The sequence below is a fragment of the Panthera onca genome, chromosome F1 (assembly GCF_046562875.1).
Source record: "Panthera onca isolate mPanOnc1 chromosome F1, mPanOnc1 haplotype 2, whole genome shotgun sequence".
NCBI lineage: Eukaryota > Metazoa > Chordata > Mammalia > Carnivora > Felidae > Panthera > Panthera onca.
The window spans coordinates 14,771,523-14,784,021 of NC_138355.1; the positions used below are offsets into that span (position 1 = coordinate 14,771,523).

Below are 12,499 nucleotides of genomic sequence, written 5' to 3' on the forward strand. Positions count from 1 at the left end.
GGAAGAGGATCAAGAGGCCAAGGAATCCAGAAAGCTACGGCAGACATTACTATAATAGAGATTAAGTTCGAGGACGTGTCTCTGCTCTGGATGTCAACAAAAAATAGAGCATGGTCATGGGAGAAAACTGGGAAGCAGAATGATAAAAGATAATTGACAGAAGTTGTCCATTCAGCTCTCAGGCCAAGTACCGAGTGAATCTTTCACATGGATGTTCTTGTGCCAATCTGATGACAAGAACTGGGATGAAGAGAAAGACTATATAATCAGGGGTTCCCGGCCTTCAATGAATAAAGGAATGTGACCAGAAGGTCAATAGGTAACAGAAGCGACAGACTTTGACTCCCAAGCATTTCTTTTGCAAGTCTACCACAACTCCCTGCACATTCATGGAAAAAGAGCTGCATTTCAAACTATCAGGATACTTTGACTTTAATCCGAAAACCAGTAAAGGCTACTCAATAGCCGGTGAAAGACCACTGTGACAATCAAATGAATGGAAAATATCATCAAATTTTAAAAAGCCACTTTTTGTGTGAGAAAATATTTGATTGGCTGATTGATTGATTGATTGAGACAGAGACAGCATGAATCAGGGGAAGGCGCAGAGTGAGACAGAATCCCAAGCAGGCTCCAAGCTCAGCACGGAGTCCAATGTGGGGCTCGATCCCACACCCCTGGGATCATGACCTGAGCCAAAATCAAGAGTCAGATGCTCAACCGACTGAGCCACCCAGGCACCCCCAAAATATCTGACTCTTAATTCAACCAGGTCATGGGATAACGTTTTCAAAGCCCCTGAAGATAGATAATCACCTGACCAAAAATTCAGGTTTTCTTAAACAGGATCCTTTACATAAAATATTTTACAAACATCTTTTTTCATAAAACAAGACCTACCTATGCAAGGGTATTTGGCTCGTCATCCCCATTGGCCCAAGAATAAATATATTCTGCACAGTTTTTCCAGATAATTTACCACTTCTTTGGTGGCTCTTTCAGTTTCCTGATGGCTCAGCAGGAAAACTGCAAAGCTACTCAACAGTGAAATTCTTGGGCAGGTGCAATCAAAACCTCCTCCAGAGGCAAATCTTAGGTTTTCTGCCTAAGTAGATGGATTTTTTGCAGATGATGGTGTGGTGAGTGAACGTTTCTCTAACTACAAAGAAACGCGTTGTGATCTTTTTTCCTTTCTGCGCAGTAGTCTCCAACATTTTTCAAGCACCCTTATCGTTAAAATACGTAAATACGTCAAAACATGTACATATTTTTAACAGATTATATACATGTACTCTTATAAATCCATGAAATTTTAATAAAATTTCATTTCTCTCTTATTTTTGATAGAGTAAATAAATAAAAATGGAAAGCCTAATACACCCCTCCCCACCAGGGAACTGTCTTATAAACCACCCCCTGCTTTCAGACCACTTCCAGACAGACTGGAAGAAATTCTGTTCATACACAATGTGCGCTTCCTTCCAGCTATAAAGAGAAAGAATCTGCCAACAGCGCAGACATCAATGATGAAAGTGATGGCAATCTACAACACAGACAGCGGCAGAGTGGCCTAATGGTCACTATGAGGCTAAACCTTCTTTTGAATCAACTTACAAAGTAGTTCTACATCTTAAAAAGGAATAAAGAGAAAAAGAACCCACTTGAGTAGATGAAATATTTTTAGGGGCAGGTGGGCGTCGTTTAAGTGCTGACTCTTGATTTCGGCTCAGATGATGATCTCACAGTTGTGAGATTGAGCCTCTTGTGGGGCTCCTCACAGGGAGGGGGCTGAATTAAGATTTTTTTTCTCCCTCTATCCCTCTCCGCCCCTCTTCTATTCGTGTGCGTGCTTTGTCTCTCTCTCAAAACAAAAATTCTTCTTTAAATAAGGAGTGAATACCAGGTGTTAGGTGTGCACAAAAATACAGCCAGTCTTTTACTAATCTGTCAAGTATTCATTGTACGGCCATGACATACCTGGCATTTTCCCCACACACTAATTCTATTTACATGCATCATAACCCACAGTCTCTCTTTAGAGGTGGAAATGACTGTGCAGTGACGAAATGAGTCTCTAAATTATTTCGATGTAATACAGTACCTGAGTAGACTGGCACACTGGCAGCTTGAAGTGAGACTGCCGTTCATCAATTCCACCTCCTAAAACTAGGCCGTAAGTTCCTCAAAGATGAGCACTGCGTTTATTTGATCATCTCTATAAACCTAGAGTAGCACCTAGCAGAGGGACCGGCATTCAATGCCGTGAGCATTCAAGGCTTACAATTTTGTTGGAGGGGTGGGAGAAGAGGGAGAAAGAAAGGGAGGAGGAGAAGAAGAAAATAAACCAAAGCCTGGGAACAAACTGGAAGAGCCATTTTATTGCCCCTAAAATGGTTTGACTATAACCACTAATGGTATTTTTTCTGATGAGATATATGTGTGTATGTGTATATATGTGTATGTATACGTATATATACGTATACATATATATACAGAGAGAGATCAAAAGCATATGATCTTGCTTACAACCCTGCACTTACACTTGGTATATAATTCAAGACTCTGAGCCTCAAGAGGAGAATCTATCCTCACCCATTCCAGGCTGAGCTAGGTGCTAATATTCTGGGCTCCGTCATACATAGCGCAAGCATCTAACACTACAATTGGCACAGAACATGGAAAGTAGCCACTTCATATACCGTCCACTCATAAACTGTAAGCTCTTTGAGACTCCTATCTTTATGTTCACAAATACTAGCACAGATTCAGTAAATACTTACTGAATGACGGAAAGAACAAACATCTCATTCTCCTTCTGTTCTAGTTATCTCTTTAATTCGCTCATATGTTCAGTCAGCCGTTCAACTCACCATTTTAATTATCTTAAAGAATCAATAAACAAAAAGCCGTCTTGGCCAACAGAAATCGGATACAAAAATGGTGAACACCAAGAGCTCTTCATTCATATGACCAAAAAGTATCCCTTTCTAATGTCTTATGATTAACCATCGATAAACACTCAACATCATCACCCTTTTCTGTTAATGTCCTCTACATCAGAGTCACGTTTTACTAATCACTCTTTCACAACCACATTGATTACTTACTTCTATTCTTCCTTCTCCATGACAAGACATATAGTAGGTCCTGCCACCTCTTTCTCTAATGATGTCATCAGGTCTGCTCTTAACTGTTTCTAGAGCCCCTACCTTTAACGCCTTCCAATTGACTTCCAATGGAGTCAAGGGAACGACTCCCTACGCTCAAAATTAAGCTAAATATAAGGAATTGCTGTTTCTTACTACATGGGATTCCACTTACACAGAATCCACAATTTTAACCTGGTTTTTAAGGCTACTCATCTCTCACTCATCTCTACCAGCATTTGCTACCTTGTTTTCTCTATCTGCTCCTTTACTCAACAATCCCTCAACATTTGCATTTTACCTGAACTAACAATATTTTAGTCCTTATTTGCATGTTTCTTTGCAAGTGTTCTAAAAGATCATCATGCGTGTGCTCTTTGATCTCTGAGAATGGGTAGAGTGCTTTCCCCTCCAGGGAAAATCTAGCAAGCACTCTTACACAAGTTGATTTCTCAATAGGTGCTGTTAACTTGCCATCCTACATCTAAGGGAACTCAATAAATGCTGTCTGGATTAAACTGAATTGGATGCTCATCTTCAATAAACTATTTATAAGTGAAAATAAAATAAAGAAAATAGAATACATTTAAATTACAGTGTTGTGGGGCGCCTGGGTGGCTCAGTCGGTTAAGCATCCGACTTCGGCTCAGGTCATGATCTCGCGGTCCCTGAGTTTGAGCCCCGCGTCGGGCTCTGTGCTGACGGCTCAGAGCCTGGAGCCTGTTTCAGATTCTGTGTCTCCCTCTCTCTCTGACCCTCCCCTCGTTCATGCTCTGCCTCTCTCTGTCTCAAAAATAAATAAACGTTAAAAAAAATTAAAAAAAAAAATTACAGTGTTGAAAATCAGTAATGCTTCCCATAATCCTACTCAGCCTTTATCATCTGCATGGAGATTTCTCATGTGTATTCTAATGCTACTTCTGTTTTTCAGCCCCCATCTCCCTCCTCTTCACCCCTCTTGCCACCCAATATCCACATGAAGGAAACCCAAAGCAAAATGAAAAGGACACTAGAGAATGTCAAATTTCATATAAGCCCCACTGCTCATATTTATGCATCTGGTTATGAGGCCACCATATCAATATTCTTCACACTGAGAGCTTTATTTAGAGCCTCCCTATGTCAAAGGACAATTAATATCTTAGATAATTTCTATCAGAGTGCTTGATAAATTCACTTTTCTAGACAATTTAGCAAGAAGACACAATCAAAGAAAATGCCACAGTAAGGTTTCTGCTCATTTTATACTGTCACGAGGCTAATAAAAAATTCACTGTTTTCTTGGAGTATTATATTAAAAAATTCTCCAAAACGCTAGTTTGAATAAAAATCTGTCTGATGTAGTCATTTTGGTATTATCTCTTGTAAAGAAGAAATTTAATCAAGACTGTTGATATATTTAGCTACCGAATAGAACAAATTTGATTAACATTTTAAACACTAACTTACAGGATCAGCTGGTCCACAGAATTCTCGAAATGTCTTTGTAGGATTATTCTGTTGAATCTCCAGTGCTACACAAGGGCCGGAATACATTTCTGTCACCATCTCCTATGACATGTAATGTAAAAGTTAGTAAAATTTAATGATCTTTTACTCCTCCTCCTTCAATTGCACCACTATTCCAAATCTTAAAATCTTAGCTATCTGTGAATTCTCATGAATCCCACATGCCAAAAGCTCCCAGGTTTTGTCCATTTTTCCCGCAAAAATGTGTTTTAGGTATATTCCTTCATCTCCATAGGAATGGAGATCTAACCTACTAACATCATTTTAATGAACTGCTTTACCAGCTGGCACTTTCATTAATTGAAATGGTCTTCTCATACCTCTTCCTTCTAAAGGGTACCTCCTCTTAAATAGAGTTCTGTTGAATGGACATTTTTTTTTAAGTTTATTGATTTATTTTTCAGAGAGACAGAGAGAGAGAGAGACAGAGAGAGAGAGAGGGAGAGGGAGAGGCAGAGGCAGAGGGAGAGGCAGAGGGAGAGGGAGAGGGAGAGGGAGAGGGAGAGGGAGAGGGAGAGGGAGAGGGAGAGGGAGAGGGAGGGAGGGAGGGAGAGGGGCAGAGAGAGGGAGAAACATAATCCCAAGCAGCCTCCATGCCATCAGCAGCATAGCGTGACATGGGGCTCGGACCCACAAACTGTGAGATGGTGACCTGAGCCGAGATCAATATTTGGACGCCTAACTAAGCCACCCAGGCACCCCCTCGAATGAACATTTTTAAGGATACAAATTCCAAAGTGTTTCTTCCAAAGACGCTTTCAAAAATCATCATCATTTTCAGAAATGAAGAAAACGGAGACTAGATCTCATAGTAAACACCTAGAAATTAGACAGTATGTAGAAACAACAGTTTTCAAAGACTAGGTGACAGGCAGCACAGTATGACCCCTGAGACAGGGGAATCAAATGAAGTAAGCCACCTGACTGCCCATCTTTCTGCTTGGAGAAAGTTTCCAGACAATGGGACAGGGAGAGGAAACACAACAGAGCCCAACACTCTCACTAAGGAGAAGAGATAAAGACTGGAATTCAGGGAGGCCACTGCAGCTAGAATGTGAGGACAGACTGCTAGAGGAGGTGGGAGAACTATGGGAGAGTAAGCTATTGGGATCTGCAGAGAAGTTCACCTGAGTTTTTGGCTAAGAGTCTGTACATATGTAGAGGAAACCAGCCAAGGCTGAGAACTACCAGAAGCAGTAAGTGAAACCATCCAGAGAGACAGCACAAGGCTGAGAAGACTTTGCATTTCCATCAGCCAGACTGGAAAGCCCTCACACGATACACAGGGCATCGGGTAGAGTCCTCAGAAGGGTACTACACCGTAACAGTTGGCCTTATGTATGGAATGCTCCGTATCCATCCTCTAAAGCTTAAAAGCAAGTCTTGAAAGGGTCAGACTGATCCCAAGTAACGTAGTGAGTGCCCAAACTACATCAAATACTCTTCCAAGGAATATGACATACCTACCATGTAACACTATAAACTGCACATCATCCAGTATCCAATAAAAATTACCAGGCATACAAAGAAGAAAATATGAACCATCATTAGAAGAAAACTCGATAAATTGATACAGATCCAACAATGACAGAAATGATGTTGGTTACATAAGAATGTTAAAACAGCTAGTGTAAATGGGCTCTATCTGCTCAAATTGCAGGAAGAAAACATGGACATGATGCAGAGAAAATCAACATTAAAAAGACCCAAAGAGTAGACTACTGAATCGCTAGGCTGTGCACCTGAAACTAATGTAACACTTTATCAAATACACTTTAAAAAAATAAAAAGAAATTAGGGGCGCCTGGGTGGCTCAGTCAGTTGAGCGTCCGACTTTGGCTCAGGTCATGATCTCACACTCTGTGAGTTCGAGCCCCGCATCGGGCTCTGTGCTGACCGCTCAGAGCCTGGAGCCTGTTTCGGATTCTGTGCCTCCCTCTCTCTGACTCTCCCCCGTTCATGCTCTGTCCCTCTCTGTCTCAAAAATAAATAAACATTAAAAAAAATTTTTTAAAATAAATAAAATTAAAAATTAAAAAAATTTAAAAAAAGAACCCAAATGGGACTTCTAGAGATAAAAACTACATCTGAATTAAATACACTGAATGGGATGGACAAAATAAAATACAACAGAAGGACAATAAATATAAGGAAATGCAACACCAACTATTCAAAAGCAAGCACAGAGAGGTGCCTGGGTGGCTCAATTAGTTGAGCGTCCGACTCTTGATTTCGGCTCAGGTCATGATCCCAGGGTCGTGGGATTGAGCCCTGCTTTGGGCTCCACACTGAGCGTGGAGCCTGCTTGAGATTCAATCTCTCTTTCTGCCCCTCTCCCATGCTCAGGTGCTTTCTCTTTCTCTAAAATTAAAAACAGAAAAGGCAAGCACAGAGAGATAGAAGAACGGATACAAATGTCCCACGATAATTTTTTCAATGACATGCTAACATATGCATATATAAATTGGATTCCCAGAAGAAAAGAAGGGGTGATGAATAACTATTCCGAGAATTGCTAAAAAATACTCAAATTTGATAAAAATCACAAGCCAAAAGGTGCAACAGAGTCCAAGAATAAACGCAAAGTACAGTAAGACGATAATTAAATTGGCTGAAACCAAAAAACCAAAAATCTCAGTAACAAAAAAGCCTTTAAAAACAACCAAAAAAAAAAAAAAAGACATATAACAGTAGAACAAAGCTAAGGACATAAATGACAACAACAAAAATCTGTCAATCTACAATTCTATACCCAGGTGGGAAGATATTTCTCACAAATGAAGGAAAAATAACTTTTTCCGACAGAAAAAATGTGACAGAATTCACTACCGGCAGCCCTATACCGTAAGAAATGTTAAAGGAAGTTCTTCAGATAGAAGAAAAATCGTGCCAGACAAAAACATGGGTCTGTAAGAACAATGGTAAACATGTGGGCAAATATATTTTTTAGTTGGTGTGCAAGATACTTATTTATTTAAAGCAAAAATATTAAAAAATGCATTATAGGGTTTCTAATAGAAATAAAATGTAGGACAACCACAACACATAAGAAGAGGGGGAATGGAAGGGTACTGTTTTAAGGTTCTTATCTGTACATGAAGCGGTATAATGAAAAAGATGATCAAAGAAAAGAGCCTCTCAGTGTGTGGAACACTCAATCAGTGTTCTTTTCTTCTCTCCATGGGGAATAATACTTCAGGAAGAAATGAAAATAAATATAAAGACTTTGAGGCAGAAGTCCAGGCGATGTGCATGACTACCAGGAGCGAAGGGAGACTAGAGAAAATTGGAGAGGAGGCCAGACTGTGGAGAGTTTGTGGCACATAATGACAAAGTAAAATAAAAGCAATGTATTACAGAACACTATTTAAATATTAATTGGAATTCAGTCATCATACTTAATAGAAATTTCAGAAGTTGAAAGAGGAGGGAAGGGCTTCACGATTAAGATGGTAAACAGAACCCTAAATGTATCCCCCTGAAGTCACTTTGCTATTTCACAAAGGTCATATGTAATTGACTTTTTATGGATAATTATGTTGAGTCGGACCTTCTGTCTCATGACACTGAGGTGCTGCCTATGAATAAATGTCAACGGCCAAGTTCTCAGCAGGGGCAGGAGACAGCATGAATGTGTTATCCAGAAAGAAAAGGAGGGAATTTTGCCTGCTTTTCTTTCATTTGTGTCTCTCCTTGCCTTTCAGGGTTAATCACAGATACCGTTAGAAATACAGACATAAAGGGCTATGCAAATGCACAACATGGAAAGAAAAAAGACGTTGGGAAAAGGACTCTATCCAAAGCATAATGTGCTGCTTAAAAAAAACAAAATGGACTCAACAAAATTCTCAAGTCACCTAGGTTTTTTAATTAAGTACAAAATTAACAAAACCAAAAAAGAGCATGCTTGTTTCCTTCACAGCGCTTTGACTCCTGTCCTTTAGGTAGTTAGGATGGGATCATGTGATTTAATATCTACCCTCACTAGAACATAAGCTCCATAAATGCAGATAGTGTGCTTTTGTTGTTGTTGTCGTTGATCTCTGTATTCTTGGTATCGAACACATTGTTTGGCACGTAGCAGACACTCAGTCTATGTAGTAAATAAGTGGGTCATGATAATACAATAAGATAGGAATTATCACTTTTTTGTGTTTGTAAATGCTGACGCAGCAAATGCAAGTATAAATGATCAACACCGAATCTACTATAAGGAATTATGTCAAATACAATAATAGCGGTAGTAATAACAAAGCAGCTAATACTCTCTCAGCACTCTCAACGTGTGAAACTCCTTCACGGGATTTTTTTTCATTTAATTATCACAGCAATCTCATAAAGTACATAATAGCATTACTTCCATGTTATAGATGGGTAAACTAAGGCTTAAAGAAGGCAAATACCTTGTCTATGGCCACACGACTGATAGACTGGCATTTGAACCTAGCATCTGGCTCCACAAGTTTTTGGTGAGAAGAAGGGAATTGAGTTCAGAAAGCTGAAAGCTGGTTGCACTGAACTTTGAGATAAGAAAAGTCTATACACGGTTTGAAGCAAGGAATGTGGGAACCCCTAGAACTCATGTATAGTATCTGGTACCATGTCAGTGATGTCGTCCTATTTCACACTGTATATCCTACATTTAAGAGGACCATTTCACCCACAAATCTTTAAGTTTAGGCTAATAAAACGAATGGACTCGCTATTATGACCTTATAGGTCTTATCATTTATTTTAAAACACGAATCTGAAGACAAGCAGGGTAAAGCGTTATGCGAAAAGACAGAGTAAGAGTCACATCACCTGTTTCTGTCCCTTTCGGTTGCCTCTTAAGATTACTTTTATAGGCTCTTCTTTCTGAATTAGATAAACCTCCTAGAGTTAAGAGACACATAGTACTATGCAGCATTTAAAAATTTACCTCTTCCTTGAACTCAAACTCAAGCTCCGAACATTAATGGTCATGAGAACTAAGAGTTTTGATGGGAAATACAATTGTCACAGTAACAAGTGACACTCAGGGTTTGCGAGCCACTTTTTGGTGTCCCAAATTAAGCAGTGAAAGATACCGCAACCATATGCATTTGCAGTGTATGGGTCCAGACCCTTACACAACCGCCTTTGAACAAAACAGAATTTTAAGTGGGAAAAGACTTTAAAAGCATTAGAGGTAATATACCGTTCATAACAATATTATTTACGTCAATAAAATATTCCTTGTATAAAAACATCCTTATTTCCCTCTGGATAACATTTTCAAAGAAACAGCTCTCCTTAGTTGCAATAAAATTTTATATCCTATAAGTACAGAACATCTCTCAAAGATACCTGGATAATGTTCCGGTTCACGTAGACACCCCATTTTCCCGTTAAGAGACAACTACAAACCAATTATGATTTGAAATATTTCTTTTACACTGAATAAACCATTTCAAGCTGAATAAAAGATGATAAGCGTTACTAAAAATGACTCACGAGGCTATTAATTACTCTGAAATAATGTAGTTTTTTTCTACCAAACAGCCCATATATCCTTTTCTTAAGCAGGCTCTGTTATTAATAGTATAAGATTTAAATAGTAATTACAGAGAATATACTCCTGAAAATATCAGACAGAAGAAAGCATCAACACCAATTATTCTGGGATATCTTGACATTAAAGTATGATATTGCTACTGTCACTTAAATTCCTGATTTCTTAGGGGTGTCACCTCCACCCAGTGATGTTTTTATTTTTAACTCCCAAATCCCAAAATCAAAAAAACTCCACGAGTATATATTACGTAAAACATAAATTACATGTGTAGTATTTTAAAGCACAATATAAGAGACATTAAAGTTAGATGAGGGTTTTTTTTTAAGTTATTTCCCAAAGAGAAATGTGGCCCACCTGAGATAAGTACACAGAATACTAGTGTCCTCAACTATTTGTTACCAAATTCAATACTGTGTGATAGTGTATGATAATATAACTCAGGATCAGGGGATATGTCTCCATGAGTTTATCTTATATACAGTTTATCTTATATAAAGCTATAATATAACATGGATTAAGGAAGGTAGAGGTTTTCAATCATATTTTTTAAAGTAAAATTGAACAAATAAAAGAAGGTTTGCAGGTACTTGCTTGTGAAGGAAGGAAGGAAGGAAGGAAGGAAGGAAGGAAGGAAGGAAGGACGGACCATAACTCTAAAATGAAGAAGCAGGTAAGATTAAGGTTAGAGTCAGTAAGCTATAAAAGAAGGAAAACTACTCTGGTTCCTCTCAATCAGGGTGGAAACCACCAGTATGCTGAACACGAAATTTATTTCACAATTGGTCTTTACTCTGTAGGACTAAATAAGACAAAGGTTCAAACCAGTGCATTTTTCCTTTTTAAGGTCAGTTGAAAGGAAGAGTCATAGAGAAGGGGAGAAGAAGGGAATCTAGTCTCATTGTCAGGAACAGTAACCTTTATGCAAAAAAAAAAAAAAAAAAAATCAAAATTCTCTTTAAAGGAACCTAGGTCAGGAGGCAGTCCACTAGCACAAATAAACCTAAGATGATTTGATACAGAGGGGAAGGAAACTAATTTTGATAAAATATCTATTATGTGTTATTTTCAAGAACAATATTTGGCTTACTTGAATATAGTCATTTGTTTTCAAGAATGTATTTCATTGCCCTCTAAACACCGCCTTTTAAATATTATTTCTTCAGGGGAGGGGTGGAGTTCGAGGGGCCGAGTTCAAAGGGCGGAGAAGTAGGGGGACCGGGATTTCCCCTGTCCCTCAAGCACAGCTGTACTGAGGTCAGAACCCCCAGAAACCCCCAGGAAATCAACCTGCAGAGCGGCAAAAGCATCTCCACACACGGAGGGAGACAGCTTGGTGGGAGGGAGGGAGGGAGGGAGGGTACGTGAACTGGGGGAGATAAAACGGAGTAGGCACAGAGGGGAGGGAACCCCTTCTTTGGAGAGACAAAAAGGGAGAGAGAGAGGAGGGCTGTGAAATTGAAGTATCAAGTTAGCACAAGAGGAAAACCTCTCCGAACCACAGACTGGGGAGCGAGAATATGGACAGAGCCAGTTTCTATTCTGCAAACAGCCTTGGGAGCTGAAACCCGGAGGTTTCAACTGTTTGCAACTTTCTCCGGAGGGAAGCCAGGTAGCCGGCACTTTTACTCTATTCTTTTTACACCTTTTCTCTTACTCTTTTTTATTTTCCTTTCTCTTTCTCTGGATTTAGCTGATTCTCTGTTTCGCCCTCTTTTCTCCCCTTCGATTTTTCTTTTTGTTTGGGATCAGGTTCCCCCTGACTTTTTACTTTTCTTCCACGGTTACTTCAACAAACAAATCAAAGCACACACCTGGCTGAAGGTCCGAACACCCCACCGCTACAAGCAAGGGGGAGCTCTGCAGACGACCGACCATCGGGAAAGAGCAGCAAAAATGCAACAACAGAGTGAATGCAACATACACCAAAAACGCTTCCTGAAGTGCCAGGCCCTGGACAGTGTGTGACCCCTTTTTAATATAGTAGTACTCTCAGGTGCAGGATATATAACAAGCTATTAAAACACACAAAAGACAGAAACACAGCCAAGATGACAAAAGGGAAGAATTCTCCTCAAAAGAAAATTCAGGGAGAAATGACAGCCAGAGGCTTGCACAAAACAGACATAAACAATATATCTGAACAAGAATTTAGCATAACAGTCGTAAGACTAATAGCTGGGCTTGAAAACAGCATTGTAGGCCCCAAGGAATGTCTTATTGTAGAGGTCAAGGATCTAAGAACTAGTCAGGATGAATTAAGAAATGCTATAATGCAGGGCGCCTGGGTGGCTCAGTCGGTTAAGCGTCC

General features: G+C 39.5%; 1 protein-coding gene across 2 annotated transcripts in view; it reads right to left on the minus strand.

Moving 5' to 3' along the window:
- Positions 1 to 12,499, minus strand: part of NME7 (NME/NM23 family member 7) — a 255,456-nt gene that overhangs the window by 117,039 nt on the left and 125,918 nt on the right. For both annotated transcript variants that reach the window (XM_078441321.2, XM_078441322.2), the window contains exon 10: positions 4,596 to 4,697. In XM_078441321.2, the coding sequence (XP_078297447.2) occupies positions 4,596 to 4,697 (102 nt within the window). The remainder of the gene's footprint in view (positions 1 to 4,595; positions 4,698 to 12,499) is intronic.